Genomic DNA, 23,870 nt, shown 5'->3' with positions numbered 1-23,870 from the left:
AAGAAAGACCCCGAATGGGTGGCACCAGATTTCTGGATGCAGCGGCAGTGCCGCCGCAGTCGGAAAACAGCAACATGTGGTTGCAATAAATTCTGGTGAACGTGAACAGAGAGGCCGGTAAAATCATAAGAAAGAAATGACAGGAAAAAAGACAAGTGCCTACAGTGGCGGCAGGAACTGAAGTTTTCTTTCCCAAAGCACAGTATGTGTTCCATGAAGCCGTTAACGCTTTTCGGTAGAGGTAAGACACACTCACAAAGTAGAGCGACAAAAGAAAGGCGACGTACGAGCACGCAACCGAGACCGGGCGTCCCGTCCTGGATGCGCTTCCCTCTCATGCTCCTGGTTTTCGTCCCTGTTGCGTTGTCGAACTGCCACATTTTGCACCCCAGGTGGTCCGCATGTCGGCTTCGCTTTGAGTCAACGATGCGGCCTTGACAAGGTCTGAGCTCTTCGTAGTCGGCTAGCAGTCGTTCTAAACTGTACTTCATCTTGCAGTGTTTGTTTTATAGGAACACATAGCAACGGCGCCAAGAAGATGGGATGTTCGATAGTACAAGACAAAAAAGAGAATCAGAAGAACGGAAAGGCAGAGAGGAATTAACTAGGAAAAAAAGTGCGAAGCATCAGGAGCTTGCAACCCTCAACTTGAATCTGGATTTTGGCATGGCGGAAGTTAAATGCTAAAGAACAGAGCTGAACGTAGCGCGAAGCAAGCAATCTGTGAATAGAAGCGGCAAAAGCCATCTCAGTCAATCCAGGCCGTGAGGGACTAGTATCGAGAGCTCGGCTGTTTCCTTGCCTCAAAAGAATCTCAAGCACCTACTTAGCGGCTAATTTGCTCAGTGACGACGCCATTTTGGAAGTGGCGGTGAGTAGAGAATCGGACGCTGATTCATCGGCCAGCGAGGAGTTCGTGCTCGAACGTTCGACCAACACAAAGCCCACCATCACGGATGTCACGGTACGAGAGTCGCTTCAGACTGCACTACAATTTTTCGAAGACAACAATGATAAGGATAATGCACTCAAAATTGCCGGTGTTCTGTCAAATTTTGAGTCCAGTGCACACCGTTATCTACAAAAGCATCCATTAATTGCAATTCTTTTTTCTCAATAAAATCCTTTTCGTTTTTATTCATGACTCGTTATTATGGATGACTCGCTTTATGGACAGTTTTGGTCAGAAACCAAAGTGTCCATATTAACGAGGCACCACTGTATATATATATATATATATATATATATATATATACACACACACGTGCAAAATCGGCAGCATCACGCGCGGCAAAGACATGAGCTGGCAAACTATTCCTGAGCGATAGTACAGTGAACTAGAATAGAAAATATTCTAGTTCACTGTAGCGATAGTGCGGGGAAAGTTTTTGAAGGCAGCGAAGTATATGGCGTAAGGATGCGATCATGAGTGTGCCTAGTGTGCCGAGTTATGCGTGAAATTGAACTGTTGATGATAAAGTGAGTAAATAAATTTTAGCCTGGCAAGTGCTCTTTATTTTTTTCAAGAGCAGAATATTATTTGTGACTATGATACCGGAGGGTGAAGTGTGCCTCTGGTAACTGCTGAATATGAAGCGAATTGCTTTTCTTTGTACCATATTTCCAAAGAATGTTCATCTTTTTTTCGGAAAAAGATCTCACGATACACTAGTACATTCAAGTTCAGGTTGTATTTATGTGTTATAAGTTAATAGTTTTATGAGCTGTGGGGTGGATTTTAATTTGTGGTGGAGAAAACAAAGCTTTTTGGAAGCGGCACCACAAATTGTTTCAATGTGACTAGCCCAACTTAGATGCTTACCTAAAAGTTATGCCTAGGTACATATAATTATCGACGTATAATAATTTCTCGTGGTTCAGGGTATAAGCAAACAGCAATGGTTTCTTCCTATTCGTGATCAGCAAGAGAAATGCTTTATCAGCATTAATTTCTATAACCATTCCACGCACCAATCTGAAAAAGGCTTGTCTAAGGATTCATCACGGTGACTATTTATTGGTTTGAAGAGAACGCAATCATTTGCGAATAGTCTAATATTTATAGCTGTAGTATCAATGGCTGTAACAATATCATTAATGTATACGAGAAAAAGGACAGTGTCAAGGATGCTACCCAGGGGCACTCCTGAGGACACCGAGAGGATGCCAGAGGAGTGGCCCTTTACCTGAACATGACTTTTGTCGTTCTGAAAGATATGCACATATCCAGTTGATCAGATTATCAGGAAGACCGGTGCTGTGGAGCTTATATATGAGTTTGCTGTGACAAACGCGGTAGAAGGCTTTGCTGAAATCTAAAAAAACTGCGTCTGTCTCACCACCCTTATCGATTGATGAAGCAAATTCATGAATCGCGGCCACAAGCTGTGTGGTGGTTGATGTCTCTTCTGAACCCATGTTGCAACGGTGCAAGTATATTTTTTTTCTTCAAGGTATTATACGACGTAGTCTACTATGATATGTTCAATAAGTTGACATGTGCTAGAAGTTATTGAGATAGGTCTGTAGTTCGCCACATTTAGACGCTCACCTTTTTTATGAATTGGTACCACTCTGGCCATTTGTCAGTCATTAAGGATACATTCAGAGAAGGATAAACGAAAAAGATGGGTTATATGTGAGCCTAAATGTTCGACTGGTAGCCCAGTGTAGCTCTTGGTACAAGAATTGGCAATGGCTTAACTCGGCTAAGCTAGCAAAAATCGTGGATGAGACTGAATTGTTTCTCTTCTGTTCTTCTTGTCGCACCTTCTCATCCGCCTTTAAGACGGCTGAAGGTCAAAGTCGCACTGAACTTGACCTTTAGAGTTTCTGTAGAGTTTCGACTGTACAACAGACTTCAAAACTTCAGTACCACCATGTTATATTGAAAGAAATAATCCAGTCCAATTATGCAGCAGTAAACCACTCCCATTCAGACACAAGCCTACCACAATTCTAACCCGCCACAGTGGTTCAGTGATCAGTGCATGGCTATAGTGCCCAGCTGCAGAGCCTAAAATCACGGAATCGAATCCCAGCTGTGTTGGGCACCACTCTTCGATGGACACACTCCAATATGTCAGTGCATGCTGTACTTAAAATTAATCCAAAGCCTGCCTTGCTCCTTCATAGCCTGAGCATAGCTTTGGAACACATTTACTCAGGTGCACATATGTTATATTATACTTGTATCAGGCAAGTCCCTGCTCAACCATCTGTGCAGAGAATATTTCTAAATTTCATTTCAACATTTCCTACTACATTTCGTTATACATAAGCACTTCATATTTTTCTATTCCTAGTTTTGTATAACACTGTCAGCTGCAAATTAAATAAACAATAGTCATCTGCACACACAAATTAAAGACCCATACGATCTCAGCATTGAAATCACGTTGGCAAATTTTCAGCATTTTCGCAGAGAACGCTTGCACACAACAGGCTTCAACATTCTGCAAGCTTATTATACGACTCCAAGCTGAATGTGAACAGAAAGCAATGGTTTGAAATGTAAAATTATTCTGCACATTCTTATTCTAAGGTTCTCTTACATTCATGAGCCGTCTTATACATCTGACTGCTTCGTCACTGGCATGTCAGAGCTGTACTGAAGCTTCAAAGTGCAGAACATGCACTATTATAAAGGTTTAATCCAGAACTGAAAGCATGTTCCCAAGTAGTCTAAACAAAAATAATTGGACTTAATTACCAACCCTTTCCTATCGAGAGCTTAACTTTTTAAGGAGACATAACACAGCATAGGTATAAAAATTAGGGGGACACTCAAGCTTCACCTTAGAGTAGACGTGAGAGACTGACACTGCATTTTCTTCCTGTCAATACTATAAGTTTGTTTTTGGGGAAAGAAATGTACACTTATCTGAGGTTCAAATCCCTATCGCAAATCCAAATTGACTAGTAGATGGATGCCAAATGCAAAGCGAAATGGCAAAAACACCACCTTGAATTCTGCACAATCACATTTTTTATACAAAATTGCATGCATATTCTTACTAACAGTTTTTCTTAATTCTATGTCGAGGCAATAGCGGTGGCTTTTTTTACCGAATGAGCTGTATACGCTTCATGTAAACTTACAACTGAAAGTAGGGAACAAGAACAGCCAGACATCCAATTCATTTGGACATTACTCACCCCTTGCAAGAAACAGTGTAAAGGTCTTGCGGTGAAAAAAACATTGGGCCTTCATTGAAGCCTGAATCTCCAATAGCCACATACTCCACGTGCACTGTTCAGCCAAGTGGCAAAGGAGCAATGAACAGTTTGCTGTCAGCTCTCTACACCTATACTCAGTCTGCTGCTAGACCACTCCTCATGTTGCACTCTACCATCATTCTTGGTGGCCCATGCATGAACCCACAGCCTAGACATACCCACCTGAAACTCTACCCATCCCTTCACACAAAAGCTTTGACTCAATGCCCAAATAGAATACAGCTGCACTGTATTCTAGTTGCCTTCACATACATTAAAACTGCCGCATCAAAGGCTCAGGCATCACGAGGCACGCACGAGGCGATTCAATAAGCCTTGCGTTCAATTGGCATTGCTGGACGAATGTATAACTGGCTTTCTGACTATCTTCGGGATAGGACCATTTACATGTCAACGGATCAAGGTGACACGTCCTTACATCATGTGTCTCGTGGCGTTCCTCAGGGAGGGATTTTAAGTCCAACCCTCTTCAATATATCTCTTCTTGGTTTGGACAGGTCCTTGCCACCTACTGTTCAAATCTCCCTCTACGCAGATGACATCTGCATATGGTGCTCCGGAAGAAACAGGCGCATTGTGCATGCTCGGCTACAAAAAGCAATAGTTGGCATTGCATTATTTTTTAAACAAGCGAGGTCTTGTTATATCTCCAGAAAAGTGCGCAGCAATTTCATTTTCACGACGTGATCTCTCCCGTTATGTACAGAAAGTTGCTGGCAGTCCTATACCGTATGTCAACCATCTAAAATTTCTAGGTGTGACCTTTGATAGGTCTCTTTCATGGTCACCACACGTTCAACAACTTAAGACCAAACTCTCTTCATACGTATCTATATTCCGTATGCTCTCAACGACCAGAAGAGGCTGCTCTACCGATTCCTTATTACGGCTTTATGGAGCACTTTGTGAAGGTCTTCTGCGTTATAGCCTCCCTGTTCTTCAAGGCCTCTCGCAGTCAAGCATTAAACTACTTGAAGCCATGCAGGCCAAAGCTTTGAGAGTGTGCCTTGGTCTTCCAAAAAACACTTCCACAGTGGGCACTCTGGCGGAGAGCAGACGTCTATCTGTAACCGTGCTGATACCGCAGGAGCTGCTTCGCGCCCAGCTGCGCTTTGCACGTGAACCTACCCACCCGTTTTCAGATCAAAGCTTGACATCACTCTCCAATCTACTGCCTGCGCAATATCAACGTGCAGTACTGTCATCTTTCCCACCATGGAGGTTTGCTTCATGGCAAATTTCGACAACTATACCTGGCATCAAAAGAAAAGCCCACACCCCAGGACCCGCACTTAAATACTTCGCCCTTGAGCACATCTGTGCACGCTACAGTCATCATTGCCACATCTATACTGATGGCTCTGTCACAGCTATTTCTTCATCCATCGGCGTGTGGATACCATCAATGCACACCACAATCTCGGCAACACTCAGTCATCGCACTTCAGCTGTGGCTACTGAGTTAGCAGCTCTGAGAGAAGCAATTATATATATTCTACAACAACGCCCTGCAGCATGGGTTATCTTCAGCGATTGTCGCGCTGCACTACAATTGCTTAAATCATCAAGAATTCAGGAAGAGCTCGTCATTGACATAAATGAGCTACACACAGAGGCCTATGACCTGAGTCACAGCATTGTGCTACAGTGGTTACCTGCTCACTGCAGCATCGCGGGCAACGACCTCGCAGACGCCGCTGCAAAAGAACTAAAAGATTCCACAAGGACAATTTCAATACCATTCTCACGAAGAGATGCAGCAAGACTTGTAGCAACTGAATCGTGGCGATTGCAACGCTCTCTGCGGTGTGACCCGAACCATCAATATCGACCTCTACACCGAATAGATCCCACTTGAGTCTTTCGAATTCCTCACAATTTGAACAGGTGGCATCGAAACTGTCTACACAGAATCCGCCTAAATGTGTCATACACAAACTACTTCCTACATAAAATAGGCATAGCGAACAGGCCTCTGTGCTCTACATGTGATGTGTGTGAAAATTTTGAACATTTGGTAACATCCTGTCAACGGTTTACTGCACATCGCAGGACACTGCGCAATAATTTAAGCTTACCTAAAGAAACAGCCTTGCGCCTTGAACATGTCCTGGGTCCTTGGTGCGACGGATCGTCTGCTGCGCGAGCTACCAAGGCCTTACTAACTTTTCTGAAGGACACAGGGTTGATTAATACCCTTTAAAACTCATCTGTGTGTGATTATGTGCGTATGAAAGTTAACTTTTCTCAAGGACACAGGGTTGATCAATACCCTTTAAAACTCATGTGTGTGCTTATGCGCGTGTGAAAGTGTGCGACACCGATTCTCTTTTTTTCTCATTTATTTCCCCTTCCCCTCCCACAATCTGTCACCCTCATCCCTCAACCCTCATCAGGAGTAGCATGCTAGGCTTACCACCAGGCAGACATCTCCTGTTGCCATTAAAATATATCTCTCTCTCTCAAAGGCTCAGGTGTAGATACTGATAATTATACCCATGTAATAGGGCCCAGAGAAAACGTGCTTGCATGTTTCTTTCTCATGGTCAGTAGGCCTGCTCCATATTGCTTGCCAAGCACTGGAGAACAGAGAGAAATGTTCCACCTGTCTCAAGTACACCAGCTTGCAGCTTACCACTTTTGCTGCCGCAATTTCTTGCTGCACACATAGCTCATCCGTGCAGTACGTCAATTTTAAAGTAAAATTTTACATTTTGTACCAATGAACATACTTCAGTGCCTTCTGTGGCCATTGTACACAATTATATAGGAACAACTAGTGCACAGGGAATAAAGTACACTCTCGAAGTGGTTGCACATAACAGGTTAAAGTGTGTGGTCATTTTTGTATATGTAAAATAAAAACTAATAGGTGCGTACTTATATGTCAACACTTATGGCACAGCAAACTATAATTGTGGTTGCATATAGCAGACTAAGATATACGATGCACTGTCTCTCAGCCATGCTCCAAAGCATTTGTGTATAATATGAGAGATGCTAAGCATCTGGCAACTCCATCAGTTTTAATGCATCTAACTTATCTGCAGTATTGACTTCGCCATTAACAAACACTGGCTAGAACTAGCAGCTCTCATCACACCACCAATGACAAAACAGCCATCAGATTTCATGACAGTATAAACAATGCAGTTGAGAGTGCATACAATATAAATGCCCTAGCAGCAGTTTTACCTCACAAAAAAAATTGTCTTAATGTGCATGAAGGAGCCCTGAGAACAATTTAAAGACAAATCTAAAATGTACCACCTGGCTGTACAGACTGAGAATGTCAGAGGCAGCAGGTCAATCTAATTGGGGCAAACATTTTTATTTACTACACACAGAGACAGAAGCAACGGACCTGGATGGGGGAGAGAGAGAAGGGCACATGGAGGAATGTGGTGGAATGCTTGCATCCTCTCTCCAGCAGCAGGCAGTGTCTGAGCTCACTGGGCGGGCCGGAAGTTGCGGTGTACCTGTGGGTCGATGTCGTACACCAGGGTAAGCAGTTTCTCGATGACTGCCTTCTTGTGCTGTGCCACCAGCTGGTTCATTTCGTTCATCTTCTGACGGGTCTCTGCCTCAATCTTGGCTGCAATGTCCTCCTTGGAGCCCATGTGCTGCACAAGAGGAGAGTGGCACCTAGCATCAATATGCTGGGACGCAAAACTTTTTTGAGACCGTGATGTGCTTCAATGTGCCGCAATGCGTTCAGTGTGCATCAACTGTGTTGTTTTCATGCCACAGACAAAGTGAAGTTGTAAATTCATAAATACAAGCTGAAGAAGTCAAGATAAGGTCCTCTGATACCTTTACTGTTCACCAAACAAATGCAGGAAAAATGAGGGACTTTGTTACGATACTGTCAGTGGCTGTTGGCTCCCTTCTCTAATGGTGACGAAACTTCCCCTGAAGTCTTTAAAGTTTCGTACGAGATGAGAAGCACAAGCACAAATTAGATAACAGCAAGCTGCCCTTCTGCATTGAAAGAACACAAGGACACAGAGAGAAAGTGCTGTCAGAAGTGTCGCAATGGAAGTGAAGCACAGTATGGTTAGGCACACAGTGAAATAAAATTAGCACAGGTTCTCCATTTATTTTCAAACAGAATCGGCATAAATTGCACAGGTTCAATGCATTATTATCTCCCTGTATGTGTTTAGCATAAAATCTGACCTCTGAGGCTGTATGTATATAGAATTGTATAAGTATCGTTCCTATTAAAGGGCTGTGACCTCTGACTGGTACAAAAGTGACAAAAGACTAACATCAAATTCTGACAGTTCAGCAAAGAGCTGTTATTCCTGTCGAAATACTCTGTGCAAAGAAAACAGGTTCTTCACTTAACAACCGGTACAACATGAATACAAGCAAGCGCAAAAACATGAACACCAGAAATGCAGACAGGACGACCTCTCTTGTGTCCGTCCTGTTTTTACACCAACTTTTCAAATATGGATCAACTAGCCTAGCAACAAGTTTTACTTCAGAACCAGGAAAGCCCTCGGACCAAAAAAAAAAAGTCTGCCAAAGTAAACAAGTGAAACAGCACGTCAGATATAGTATAAAGGGAAGGTAATGGTTCGATAAATGTGATAAAGAAAAGAATTGAAAACCAAAGGTAATTTCCATCACCCCAATAATAAACAACTTCCCCAACAGTAACCCCACAATGCTCTTCTATATTTCAGTTCTGAACATTGGGAGGAATAATTCCGAAGCACTGCTGTTATCTTTTTAGTAAAGAAACCAGAGAACAACAGGTGTCAATTACCTCAGCCATTGTTTTCCTGTTTCCACACTGATCAGATGCCTAGTTGCTCACAGCAGTTCTGGGACTCCCCATTTCACTGCTCGAACCATGTGCTATGCTATTGGCAACTTTCATCAATGACAAACCACCATGCAGTATCTACTAGAATGATAGCTGCCTTCGATGAGGCAACAGCACAGGAAAGATTGGCTGACTGCTTTGTTTACATATGCTTACATTAGCACATGGCCAGCTGTAGGAAAGATTTTGATCTTCGTGAGGTGGACTAACATGCCCGAGATGAATGGGAAGTATAATGGTGACGAGAGCCCGTATTCCAAGTTTGCATCGTTTTCGCCCTCACTTCGAGTCCTCTGATTGGTTGCCACCACTTCCAGTTTTGGCGTTTCTACCAACCAGATAAGGACAACAGCAGCTAAAGTGACACTTCTGAAAATGACGCAAGCTCTGCATACGGGCCCAAATTTGCTGCACTCAATCCAGTGCTTGAGTGACACTGTGAAGGGTGATATGACTGCGCCCTATTTGAACATACACATGAAGTGAGAACCGAAAAAGCGCAACTATATCTGCCATGGTTCAGTTTCATTGGCTGACTGCAGGCCGCAGTGTTTAAGTACCATATATTCCAGTTTATAAGATGCACCTCGACTTATTCAGGTTAGGGCAATAAGACTTGACTATGCATGCGTACTTGACCATCGTACTCTATGTGCCTGAGAGAAAATTCGTTATGTTCACGTGCGAATGATAGCAAAAAGCAGATGCAACACTTATGTTCGAAAGAACTCTCGCTCAGTGAGAGCAGAAACACTTATTACTCAAAGCCTTGAAAGGCTTCATCTCTGTATGCGTTCGCTGATTTCTTGCAATAGCGCTCAGGCATCCTCTTTGCGCTCATAATTACGGTGCTAATCGTCGCTGCGCGCGGGCGCTCTGATGCACGCAGCAAAGCACTTGCAGGAAGGAGAAAACACACATGCAATAGTCACCAAACAATGCTGTAAATCTTAGAGTAACTGGAAAAGAGTCTGTTCGATTTGGCTTGTCTTGGTAGCATGGAAATAAGGGCGAGGAGCATGGACATCGCCATCTTTTAACATTTTGCCAGTGAGACGACTGTACGATTCTAGACACTATCACGAGTGTAAATATTGTAATCGCAGGCACCGCTACCAATACCGTTTCACGATGAAGCAGACTTATCACTTAAGCAAGAAGGAACTGTGGAGGTATTACCAGCAAGACGTGCTCCTATTCGTACAGTTGCACATAGTACAGGCCCGTTTATTAATACTATACGCATAAAGAAAGAGGGTTACAGACAGGATGATCATATTAGAAGGAGCTCAGGCTTTACAAGCATTCTCCACTGCATCAACCTGTTACAAAAAGTGTCATGACAATACAAAGCTAAAATAATAGGGCCAACATAGCCTAATTTTCACCTTTCATTGCACAGCATGTAGCAGAACTGGCAGCTGAAACAAAAGGCAGCATTTGCAGCTGTGCAGCAAAGCAGAGTTAACAGCCTAGGTGCTGAATATGCACGTGGTCCATTGCATGCTTCAATATAGGATGCGGCGCTGAATATTTCCAAGATACGCCATATGTGATGTTTATGCATCAGTTTTTCTTGTTTTTAAGGTCTCTTCTATAACCTTCAGGAGAAAAACCAACTGCTGGCAGACAGAGGCTTTCTTCAACACCATCACCATCAGCCAGACTAAACCCACTGCAGGGTAAGGCCTCTCCCATATTCCTCCAATTAACCACATCTTGTGCTAGCTGCATCTACTGACCCCTGCAAACTTCTTAACCTCATCTGCCTACCTAATTTTCTGCCACTCCCTGCTATGCTTTCCTTCCGTTGAAATCTAGTTTGTTACCATTAACGACCATGCATAATTTTCTCTTTGCATTACATGCCCTCCCCATGCCCATTTCTTCTCGATTTCGACTAGAATGCCATAAACTAGAATTCTTTCTCTGACCCATTCTACATGCTTCTTATCTCTTAACGTTACACCTACCATTTTCCGCTCCATAGCTCCCTGCGTTGTCCTCTTTTTGATAGCCTTCATGTTTCAGTCCCATAGGTGGGTACTGCTACGATGCAACTGTTATATACATACTTTCCTCTTGAGTGATACCGGTTAGCTGCTAGTCCCAATCTGCGAGTACTTGCCCAATACGCTCCATCTCGATCTTATTCTTCTAATGATTTCCCTTTCATGATTCGGATCTGCGGTTACTACCTGTCCTAAGTAGACATAATCGCTTATAATTTCCAGTGCTTCGCTACCTATTGAGCTACCGTTTCTGTTTCCGAGTTACTGAGGTACTATTCTCTATCAACCCTCATCCATAACCGCTCACATTTAACGAAGCAATTTTGAGACTCACCATGCCTTCCTATCCAACAGCAAGGCAACAGCTATTAGCATTGAAGGAGAAGAGGTCCAGAAATGTACTGTCATATGAAATCACCACTGTAAGGGCTATTGGCTATCTCAAGAAGTGCAAGGTGCTTCAAGGCAGGCAGAAACAGGTATAGTTAGTAGCGCTGCTGGGTCCAATAGGATCAGGGATAGTAGATTCGCTCTGTGCCCACAGATATTCCAAAATCTTTGGTGCCAACATCTCGGGAATAGTTTACTAAATTATAGTAGGGTACTAAAGCTACACCACAGGGAAATGCCAAAACTAAAACTGTATTGAAATGTAATTTGACACTGCATAAGATTTGGGCAAAGAAAGGTGTAGCTAAGCTGAAATGAACTTGAATCAAGCTTCTGTGTGTGCCAGAAAAGGCAAAGCTAAAGCTCTGTACAGTGTACCATGCATTTTGCTACAACCTACTATGTCTCATTCACAGGCCTTGTTTAAACCTGTTTATTACCTGCTACAAAAAATGTGCAATGAAGATTTTTGAAAGACAAGGAACAGTGTTTCACCCATGCTACAGTAGGGATTTACCATTAACAAGCAAGAAACTTTCCCTTTTTGCAATTGTTTAATAAAACAGTGTCGCAAGAGCTAGTTTTGCTTATGGTTATTTTCCTATTTCGACCTTGTGTCAGACTGTTTTTCTTGTGACTATAGCAAAGCTATGCAGCAAGCTTTAGCATTATGCACTGACTTGAGATTTTCATTAAGAAGAACCACAAGGCAAGGTCATCTTTCACCTAGCTGTTCATGCCTGACTACCTCTTTTTCTTTGGGTTGGGAATATTGGGATGAAAACCTGGGCAAATTGACACATAGTAGTTTACCATTGTCATGAAGTGAATAGCATATTGTTGTAGCACAGTGAATTGTGGTAGCACAAGGAGAGAAAGAGGAGAAGGAAGAAGTGCAGGGAGAAGAGAAAGTAAAAGAGCATAGGAACATGTTCGTTGGTGCTTCATCTTTCTGGATTAGGGTTTTGGTACCTTGTGGCCATCCCCAGGATCCAATCCTCTGGAGCGGACCTCCATGCATCCAAACCACACCCACAGCCACATCTTCGCAGCATGCACAACACCAGATCTGGCGTCGCTGCGGACTGACAGGTAAATAGAACTCTTCGCCTGTCTCCGAGCAAAGGTAGGCTGATCCTGGGCCCTTAATTACATCACAACCTTACCTAATGCTACCTTTAACATACTGCATACAATGTGTAAGTTGTACATCAGCACATTCTGTACATATGCATCAAAAGCTGAAATGCCAACCACTGGAGACATCTTTACTGTACATAGGCTGACAGTTCCTGCTTGGCTGAGATCTGAGCACAAAGTACACAACAGAAAAATGGTTACAGGCTCTCCTTGCCTTGATGAGATGCTGCATTGGTTTTATGTTCTGAAGGTACTGGTGGTTTAGAGGTGTTATAAAAAGCATTTATTATGGCTTTGGACTGCATTGTAATGGCTTTGGACACCATTGCTATGGCGCAGACTGTATCAAAGTTCTTGTGGTGGTACTCCGGACCCTTCGTTGTCCTAAGTTGGTTGACTGGCGTAACTTATGCTATCGCTAAAGTGACATCGATGAATCGGTGCTCACAGAAGATGCAGCCGGCTCGCATGGCATGAATGAAGCGCTGCTATCACATCTTGCCGACTCACTCGAAGACTAGCTTCATATGCACAACGAACAACTATTACACTAATTACGCTATGCAGCACAGCGTTGCACACGAAGAGAAGAAAAAGGTGGGAGCGCGAGGACTGGGACTGTGACAAGCCTGACCGACTCTTCCTGGTCTCACACATTTCCTGCCTATTCTGTAAACAATAAACCCATTCCCGTAACAATATCAAAGATTCATGCAGCAGCTGCCTTATAACAGGAACCACTGGCAAACTTTCAGCGAGCGAATGAGACATCCTAACCTTTGGCGCAAACTTAGCTCTGCTGAAACGGGTGCACTTGAAATGCTTTTTCACCCTTTTTTTTTTTTTCTCCACTCACAAAATGTTAACATGAACATAATAATGTATGCAGATCATGCTGACCTTTACTATGACTTCATTAGCGCTCATAAAATGCATGAAGAGCCCAATTTGAGCTTGGACATGCCACATTTCAAGCATAGCACTATATGCACGTGCTGATCAACCAGTAAGTCTGAAATAACCAGCATGCTTGGAGCTCAATGAGATTGGATGCCACCTATAACCTTGCCATTTGCTTGCTTCTGAGTAAGTAGCAATAATGCAACAAAGTCTCTAAGCGTTTAATATTTGCCAGTTCTCATGAGTTTTAGTGAGAAGAGCAAGAATTTTAGACAAATTTATGTATAAATGCACTTACTGCAGTTTTAAAGTATGCATTGTTCTCTCTGCTGTTTCTCAAATGTCATGTCTAATACACTGTCTGGTTTATTTCAAATTCTCGCAAATTAGACCTCAGCTCCAAGACCAGTGCAAGTGAAAATGTCTGCACTACTTTGAGGTAAAAGATGAATCCTTAGGTGTACAATGTGGCAGGTTTACGAACTCTTTCACGCTAGAGCACATTACGCTAAAGCCTTGCAATGTTTGCTTCAGACTGGCATACGAGCGCGCACCGCCGCTTTTATATCAGGCGTAAGCTGTCACTGCGTCCCAGGAACTGTGCGGTCAAGTAGCAAGTTGCTATATCAGCGCCTAATCCCAGGAAATACCAAATAAATTTCTTTTCTTTTTCTTTTTTTCGCTTGACAAACAGCTGCCAGAATTTCTCACTTCCGAAACCACTAACATTCCATATGTGCAGCAAGAACTGACCACAGTGCGGATCAGATTGAGAATAAATAGAAGAAAACAAAAAGCAGCATCGGCGCAACAATAAGTATGCAAGCAATTTTCACTTCCGATGCCTGAAAACACGATTTTTGCATTACGCAAGACATTGCCCACACTATTGTACCACATCACTTTGTGACCAGCATTTACAAGTTCTTTACAATTAGTCTAACATAGAGAACTTGCAGCTCATATTGAAGCAGAGATGGCTTATCTAGAGCAGTTCTTGAAGGGGCGTTGTTTGTTCGGCCTGCGCATGAGTGTTCTTCGTTATATTCTTGATTTTTCTTCAGATGTAGTTAGATGTCTACATCTACATGTAGATGTAGTTAGCAACAGTCTTGTGTCCTACTTTGTATCCTGTGTGTGTATTTGGTTTATGCTAAAGTGTCTTCTGAAGATGAAAACCATCTAGCCTGTCTACAAGTTCTTTTAATTCACAGATACATGTGGCTAAAAATCACGCAGAAAATTGCCATGGAGTTCAAATATTTGACATAATTACACAACTCCGGACACTTTTTCAACATCTGAGTTGATAATCAAATACAGTTCCTTGAAGTCCCCTCTCTCCAGTATAAAAAGATTCAGTATACCAAGTTTTGAAGGAGCAAAAACCAGGAAACCAAAACCGGGCTTCAAGCAAAAGAAAAAATCAAGACAGGCCAACCTATGATGTCATGGATACTGTCATGAAACCTGCCCTGTTCACATTATTTGGCTAAAGTAGTGAATCTTAGCGAGAGCTTGGATCATTACTTGTCCCATAACACTAAAAACAAGTTCAAAATTTCTCCTTCTGCAAAAGCACAGCCAATGTCAGCGAACATGCGTCCAATGACGTCGGACACGCAAGGTTACTTGGTAAAAGCCTCCCCCGCACTGAGGCTACAAAGCTGGAAAGTTTAAAATCCATTTACACTGAAAAAAAAACATCACACCACTGAGAAATTCGACACAAAGGTCCAGAAAGTTGTGAAGAATGTAAGGTGAAAAACTGAGTAAAATCAGAGGAGGTAGGAAGCAATATAGGCCTAGTAATGCAAGGATTCATACAGGCAGCCATACCATGGGGCTAACTCAGAGATGCAAGGACAAGCTGAACGAATATATTTTAAGTGGTCTACCAAGTGGCATGTACGAGCACTACCCTTCATTTAGAAGCAAAACCCGATCCTCCCAATCATTCTCCTTTGTGTGGGCATCAGAAACACAAGGTTGAACTCGCAATTTTTTTTCCCCCCATGAACCTCCATTTCGAAATTCCGAATGCTGCTGGGAACAGCTGATGGGCTATTGAGAAGAAATCGGTGGATTTTCTAACAGTACTTCAGCAAGGCACCTACACTTAACTGCTGAGGGTTCAATCATTGTTATTCTCTGCATGACACTTTTCAGGCAACAGAACAAAAGCTGCATCAAATTCTTATCCTCTCACTTGCCTCCGATGCTCTTCGAGCTGCTGCGCATTTTCAAGAGAGACCCTGTAACTGCCTTACTACCCTGCGGAGGCTTCCACTAGTGACGGGAGAAGGGATAGGGTGTGTGCCAACAATTAGCACTTGCAAAACGCTAGCATACATAATACTAAATTTCACAGAGAACTCAAAAACTAGAAAAACAACAAAACAACGAAGACCTAAATTTACGACCATCACTTCACTGCTTATTTCCCTAATCAAAGAATCTCAATGTCTCACAGCAAAAAGATTGGGCAGAGCTGTGTACGAGCTTCGGCTGTTTGGTAACTTTCTGCCTCGGCCTAGGGTCAGGCCTGGGCCAGGCACATTTGTCTCGGGCGGGCTAGGCTGACCTTGCTAGCCCAGAGTACAAATAAATTCTGTGGAAGCAGGAATACGGCAGTGGTGTGTTAGACACTTTGAATGCACAGCAGTGAGTTTTCCAGCATTCACCTCGTGTGAGAGCGCCCGAGTTCTCTCCTAACGTCGATCCCCTTCTCTACACACCATCGCCGAGAACCGATATATGCTAGCCATCGTGACCGAACGAAAAAGTCACTTGTGGCCTACTGAGTTTTGACTTTCACATCTCTAGCTTCGACAGGCACTGCACTTGGTATCCATTTCAAGAATAGCACCATGCAGTTGCCTCTCATGCATCTCCATTGCGGCTCACTCTTATCCTCGACATAGCCTAGGCGGAATCGCAACGTATCATCTAGTCAAGCTAATAGAGGTGCCCGAGTTGCCTCTTGTTTCTGGACCCAGATAATGCAGTGGAGATGTTTTGCTGGCGCCGTGAAAGGCACATGGTAAGTGAGACATGCTCACCGACTACTTGGCCACGAAATCAACCCCTTTTTCAGTCTGGACTAGCACAGTTTTGGAACAGCAAAGAAGCCACATATCCGAAAACTTGATCTTCTTGCTAAGAAAATATTAACTCCAGCTGCCAGTTAGACCGGCAAAAGTTATCTTCAGCAGCACAAAAGATAAAGAAAGAAAAGAAATAGAACACCAGTTTCTGTTGAAGCCCGATGTTCATGTGCTTCTCAGAAGGCCATGCCAAGATATTACAAACCTGAAGAATAAAATGCATGCAATATGTTTATTGACCGCCATACACAGAGTACTGTATGGCCTTTTTACTGACACAGTGCACGAACACTAAAAAAAAAGTGCTCAGTAACCATAAGACACCAAACATTGACCTCAAGAAGAAATAAAGTTATGTGAGATGATTTAGGGGTTACACAGAAGGCCTTTTTGTGTGTGAACAAGCACTAACTAGAGCCAAGCAAAGTTCCAAGAGAGACGCCTCGATATGCCACACGATAGTACTATGCAAATAAGCAACACCAAGGTCAAGACACAAGTAAGAAGCAACACCAAGGTCAAGACACAAGTAAGAAAGCTAGCACACATTGCAAAAGGAAATGCATGCAAACTGCCACACTGTTTGATATGCCATTTAACGTCTTGCGAAACAAACATCGACAAATATTTGTTGCTACAATCAATTAAAATGGTACATGATTTGAACTTGTGCCAACAAGCTCAACTTAACATCAGCAGCCTCTCCTGGTATACCGAAGAGGCTGTAACTTGCAATAATTGCCATGTTCTCACTGGTGAAAACTGCATGAGTGAGTCTGCTGTCTACTAAAAATTTCACAAAAAATTATACTATGGAGTTCAAATCTTTGACAGTTACACCAAGCTGAAGTACTGAACATGTTAAAATTGGGAACTAATTACCTGAATGCATATGCGGCCAAGGTGAAATTCTGATTCATCACCTCCCTTAGGTTTTCCCTGATCCCTGACCTCTGATGTTCTGATCTCCTTGATGGCTTTAAATTTTTTAAATGCACACAGGTAACTAAATGCTGTCAAAGTAGAACTGATGGAAAGGGTTGGAAAGAGAAAAGGACAAAACGTTTCTGGTATCACATTGCCAATCATGTGAAATAATGAAGAAGGAGAAGAAGAAGTGCACTCCTAAGTTTGACAAGGTTAGGATTTTGTATCGCCACAAAGAGAAGATGACGAGAGAGATAGTGGAATCATATTTTATTTCAACGGACAATAAGTGTGTCAGCAAGACTTCTCTTGCTCTTTCAAGCAAAGAGGTGTCTTATTTAAGCGATTTTTTGTGCGGCAGGTGAACCCAGGGGTTCTTTCACGTGACTGTTTCGTTTTCTTCATGTTTGTTTTTTCTGGGCCTTGGAAAAAAAGGGCTTAGGCATAGTTGTGAGTCAGCGCTTGTACTGTGGCTTTCTTTTATCTTGTCCTTTGTCTTCGTGTTCCCGCTGTTTATATTAATAATGAATAAGTACCAACTCGCCCAACAAAGTATCTTGATGGAAAGGGGTTTCAGTCCCAAATTTTTTTTTTTTTTTGTACCCACTACCATTAATTGAGGATATGTGCATGCTCCAAAGAGCTTTGTGAAAGGATGACTTTAAATGCCACCCTGGAAAGTACACTTTAGAAACTTACTCTGGCCTCATACTCCTTAAACTGGCGTTCCTTTTCAGCCTTGAATTTGCTGATCTCCACTTCAGCTTCATCCTTGGCTTGCTTCAGGCGTTTGGCCTTACCTGCAAAGTATCCGAAATTCAGCCGGTACAATCTATCATATTGGCAACCATCAATATTGCCGTTAAACATGAGAAGAAAAATATTTATGGGCAGACAGAAAATAGTAACATTGTCTGCTTTTTGGCAGCTGAAAGATCCTAAGGGTATCAAGATAGTAGACTAGCCTGATTTAAATGTTTATTTTACAGCCTGTAGGGAAGAAGCATTGCCCAGGAGGCAGGAATAAAATCAGACACAGAGTGCCACCTGGTCTTAAAATGAGCAAGCGTATAGCAGGACGGAGCAGACTAGTCTCCACAGCATGGTCGAGTTGGCCGGCAGGTTACAAGCTTTCTCTTTTGTGCATAGCATTTTTATCTCAGGCTTACTGCTCTGAACAACTACTGTCTATAGAAATTTGATTAAAAGTGCAACCCTACTGTAACACCTGCCTGTCAACTTGGTTACGAGCAGCACTGTTGCTGCATTATGGAGACCATAGCATCGCTATGCATAGGTTTAAAATTTGTCATGAGCTCTTTTTTCTATGGGAAACTGCTAAGTGCGGCATCTCTGCAGAGCAAATTACATACACAAATATGATTCAGCTGCGATCAAGCATCTCTACTAGAGGCGAAATATGATAGCGAAGTGAAATGACCTTGCGTCAACATCCAAATGGATTCCTGCGTATTTCATGTATCCCTTTATTTCCGCCGCCCCAGTTCAGATGTTTCAGTTCATTTTGATAGCAGATACTGGGGCAGGCAAAAATCTTTTCCTTCCCTTATTATTATTATTTTTTTTTATTCAATAAAACCATTTACTACTATTACATTTCATATGCTAAGTATAGTAACATGTGCGATGCTTATCTGCCGCACTTCTGAAGAATTATGATCGACTGAAGTAGCTTCATCGTGAAAAAAAAAAAATTCGTGCACTAGAACTGTACTTTATTTGTCGCAATATACCACATTTTTGTGAATCTAAGCACCCGCTGATTCTGAACACCCTCCCAAGTCTTGCAAAAACATTCTTGAAAGAAAAGTAAAAAAGCCCCCCCCCCCCCCCCTTTTGTTTTTACGAACAAGTGCGCATATCCAAGGTCACCAAGCGTGCTTACTCACTCTGTCATCGAACGGCAGCTAACAGAGTCTCGAGGTGGCGCTGCTCGGGATTCATGTGTTGCTGTCAAGATATTACATGACAGATGGCGACATAAAACAACAAAAATGGCTGAAGGTGACCCCGATAACCATCAGTATGGTGTCACAAACGCCTGGTATTGGCGGCGCTTGACAAGTTTTACAGGCATCGTGGGCGCACATTGCTTGGTTTGGCGCCAGTCGTTTGAGAGCCGTAACGGAAGTTGGAACGAGTTTGTAGAGGACGGCCAACAGCTTAAAGTTTAAGCGAACTTTAACAGTGTTTGTTAAATATGTTTGCCAACTTTGTTTGCCAAATAAATTATTTCTTGTGCCCGTCTCACCGAGATATAGCAGCAAAAAGAAGTGGGAGGAATCATTTTTGATTTTTCAAGCCTAAGCACCACCCCTTAGATTGGCCATCGCGATTGAGAAAAAGAAAGTGGGTGCTTAAATTAGAGTAAATACGGTACAGTTCGCAGAGGTGTAGCAATGGATCACATCTGTAAAGAAACAGAGGCCTGCAATCACATTTTGACACTTGCCAGTATATGACCGTGCATGACTAGCTTTCCATGGTGAAGCGAATACCAATATGAGCCGCAACGCATCAAGTATCTTGAAAGCTTACTTCAATGTAAGCAATTAAGTAGCCGCGATCGTCACATTGATAAACAACGAGCAGCAGTTATTGGTTACATGCAGTGTGATAACGTGGGGGAGAGTTACCACACCTAACTATTCCCTTGACCTCCTGTAAGAACTAAGAATGAGCTGCATCGACGGATGCGTGCATGATGTTTCAATCAGTGCTGAAGAATGCAAAAAGGAGTTGCTGCAAACTTGAAAAAATTAAGTTGCTATGCCTTATTCCCTGCACGTTATTCCCTGCACAAGATGAAATTTCAGGTTGGCATCATTTTGAGATTGTGAGCGAGAGTTGTGCGCAGGATCTGTGCATCGGGCCAGTGCGCTGATGTGTCACCTGGTAATAGCGGATGTGCAGAAAAATGTATGAATCGAACCTCCATCCGTCAGATCCCCAGCCGGGCGCTTTAACCAACTGCGCCACGCCCGGGATTGTGAAATGCACACTATAATTCTCTTTGTCTACCATGAGGTTGATAGTAGCGATGACAATGACACTGCAATTAGTGATAATGACAATGATGACTGTAGCAATGATAACAGTGCATTTAGTTGATAATAATGAGAGCAAATGTGATGCACAGTGTACAGCAGCAACGCTCAGATTTTTCGCACTTCTGCAGTGTAGATTACACAGTGCTCTCTGAATATGCTTAGCTATGAGTAGTAATGACTACAATGACTACGCATGACTCATAATGACTACAGAACGACCAATATGACAAACGACGTAATGACTGCAGCTGACTGGAAATGAGTAAATATGCTTAGCTATGAGAGTGGTAATGATTACAATGACTAGGCATGACTACGAAATGAATATGTCAAACGGCAACTTGAATGACCGCAACCGACTGGAAACTAGGGAAAGAGGCAAATGATGGGAGAGGAAGGCAGGCTTTCGCCGTTCTCCTCTTAAGAGACATCTAAGAGATCCTCTATTTTTGTACAAGTGCATGCAGCAAGAGCTAAGAAATAAATGCTGCGGGGACTGCCTAGAATGTCGTGAAATATGCTCCACAGCGCAGCAAAAACTGAACTCTGCCACCTCAGCTTCACAGTCACTTGCAGCCTCTACAAGTTTTATAAATGATGTCGCAAAGCGGAAGCACCAGCTCACCAAAAACTCAAGTCAGAAGTGTCAAGAAAGTAATGCGCACTGGCTGCGGAGACTTCCTAGTGTGTTTCGAGCCTATACCAAAGAACCTGTCATTTCTTAACAAAGTTAACAATATATCCTTACTCCTTTAGACCCTGCAGTCCCTGTAAAAAACAACATGGAGTCACGAAGTTCCGTCGCAGCCAACGGCAACCCACGGTTTTTCAATACTACACCGTTTTCATCGCGATACTAGTGTAATGTTGAAACGGTAGGTAAAGTCCTATCCGAAAGTGAACGCCTATCGACCTCCCCTTCGGTCCCCTCACCCGAACAGATGATCCTGGGAATGGGCAGCGCAGGCCCGCACGCAATTAGGATCCACTTTCGGCTCCTATCAGAGTTTACTACCTGCAGGGTCAGTTCTTTTCGGAGTTGCTCGGAGTTCCACAAACTCCTGGGCACTTCGTGCAACAAATCCAGAGCAAGGCGAAACCGTCGTAGACAGAACAAACCTGGTAAGCGTAGTCCAAAGATTAATACCGGTGCCGGATCCGGCCTTGTTTCAAGCATTTAAGATCTCTAAACTACACAAAAAGGAAATATCGAGGAAACAGTCTTTTTTTTTCTTTTCCCGCCGCTGACTGGGAACGCCCACCAACAAAAATAAAAAAATAAAAAGCGTCAAATGTGTTCACTGCAACGCATTTGGAAGGTAATAAAAGGCAAATGCAAAAGTGCTAGGTTTAAAATACCAAAGGGAAAGCGATATTTATAGGAAACATCGTTTCACATCTACAATGAGCGACGATCGCTGCATATCGCCAAGGCTCAAGGCGGCAAAATGTGTTACAGTGCGCCGTAAAGGTTTCCAAAGATGAATGAGGAACTTCAGCAATACGAAAAGTGAGCAGCAGGAACCAAAGCTAGCCACAGGTGATAAACCGAACCGACAGACGAACCCCTCACGTGAGTGTCCTCCCCGAGCGTCGTGTTCGAACTTACGTTTTCGGGCCTCGGCGACCCTCTCGGAGGCCTTCTTCTCGGCGGCGAGGAGCTGCTGGACTCCCTGGCTTTGGCTGGTCATGCTCGGGTTAGCGCAGGGTCACAGAGCGGCGCCAAGAAAAATTGACTAGAATCAGTCACAAGACCGCCGCGCTCCTTCCCGAAAGCAGGCCGCAGTCAGGTGACTTCGTGCATTTGTAACAGTTTACAATGCGGCCCAAGGCGGCCTGCTCAAGCTGACCAAGCTATGAGTTAATATATTATTTAATTTAGCTATTTCTTGCTCGAAAAAGGTGTCTATTTTTAGTAGCACATTGCTTTAAATTATTATTTTATTATGTTTGTAAATTATTAATATTTTTAAGATATGGTTGTCGCCACCAAATGGTCGCCACTGAGGCCGACCTGTCAGACAGTTGCGCGGGCTTTCAAAGAACAGTTTTCGCTTCGGAACAGTTTATGTGGAGTAAACGGACACCATAGTTTCTCTTACCTTCATCTATATGTGACTATTTAGATGAGTTTATTGTTTGCAAGGGCAGAAAAGTTGTCTTGAAAGATTTGCGCTAAGGAAAGGGAAGAGGAGAGTGATGGGTGATGATGTGGTGAGAAGAGGCATGAAAAGATGAATTAATATACAGCTCGTTGCACAATTACCGACGCGCTGCAGAATGCCTCTCCCAGATAAACCTCGAAATCGTCGCAGCTCAAATTTCGCACAGAAATTGCATTTTGTCGTTAATATTCTTTAATAGCAAATTTGTTTGGGGTACTTGCTCTAATCGGCGCCGCCGCATACGATGCATGGTAACATATCCGACTACTTCTGATTGAATCTGATTAAATTGAATCAGCTTCGAGGATTTCGCGATTTATCTGGGAGAGGCATTCTACGGCGCGCCGGTAATTGTGCAACGTGCTGTATGTAGGCATTGCAGTGGCTGAATGATGATAGGGATTTCAGTCAGCCCCATAACATACTCGATTCACTAGTCTGATTTGCAGATCCGATCATCATTTCACAGTTCAGTGACCGCGCCAAAGGAAATCGGGGTCATGGGATTGCCTGACGCGGAACGCGCGAGTACGTGTACGTGGCTCTTACTGAGAAAACTACTGTCAGAGTATTTTTATTGTTCAGAAATATGCGAACAAATTTTTACAGCAGACTGGTGATTTCACATTTTCGAACGTCTTTTTGGTCTTTGCAACACCACAAGGAGAAGATGTGCGCAGGATGAGATAGGTGAAAAAAAATTAAATAATAAAGCACCTGCACCCCTTTTAATTTTTTACCTCCGTGTATTTCAGGACATGCAAAATAACGATGATGAAGAATAGCAAAAATCTCTGAGACGTCTGTCATCTGCCAGGATGAACAAGCAACCACAAACCTCCCGGCAAATAAAAAGTTTACAGTTGAATGCAATGGCAGCAAGAGCAGCACAATTAAACCGCAGTAATTGTACGGCAACATTGTAATTTTGAAGACAAGCCATTGTAAGCACACTGAGAGTTGAGTATCCCTCGGGATGCGCTTTATTGCTACTTCCTCTTTTTTTTTTTTCAAGGGGGGGGGGGGGGGGGGGAGGATTCCTTAGAGACCTTAAATTACAACATGCATGGCATGGTGTCACA

General features: G+C 43.0%; 1 protein-coding gene across 1 annotated transcript; it reads right to left on the bottom strand.

The window, feature by feature from the left end:
* Window positions 1-7,551: 7,551 nt before the first annotated feature.
* On the bottom strand, window positions 7,552-22,448 carry Vha13 (V-type proton ATPase subunit Vha13). Its single transcript, XM_084602611.1, has 3 exons — window positions 22,233-22,448; window positions 18,252-18,352; window positions 7,552-7,862 (listed from the first exon to the last, which is right to left on the bottom strand). Exons 1-3 carry the CDS (start codon window positions 22,312-22,314, stop codon window positions 7,689-7,691), a joined length of 357 nt encoding a protein of 118 aa, XP_084458737.1. The 5' UTR covers window positions 22,315-22,448; the 3' UTR covers window positions 7,552-7,688.
* Between the last annotated feature and the right edge of the window lie 1,422 nt (window positions 22,449-23,870).

Source organism: Amblyomma maculatum, chromosome 4 (genome assembly GCF_055883805.1).
Source record: "Amblyomma maculatum isolate TAMU_Amacu chromosome 4, ASM5588380v1, whole genome shotgun sequence".
In the NCBI taxonomy this organism is placed as follows: Eukaryota; Metazoa; Arthropoda; class Arachnida; order Ixodida; family Ixodidae; genus Amblyomma; species Amblyomma maculatum.
This window is presented reverse-complemented; position numbering and strand designations above follow the sequence as displayed.

Bases quoted from the DNA above. Each gene is read 5' to 3' on its own strand.
- Vha13 (XM_084602611.1), bottom strand. From the start codon at position 22,314: ATGACCAGCCAAAGCCAGGGAGTCCAGCAGCTCCTCGCCGCCGAGAAG. The intron at 18,353-22,232 runs GTAAGTTCGAAC...GATACTTTGCAG, and splicing joins GGTCGCCGAGGCCCGAAAAC to GTAAGGCCAAACGCCTGAAG. The intron at 7,863-18,251 runs GTAAGTTTCTAA...CCTCTTGTGCAG, and splicing joins TTAAGGAGTATGAGGCCAGA to CACATGGGCTCCAAGGAGGA.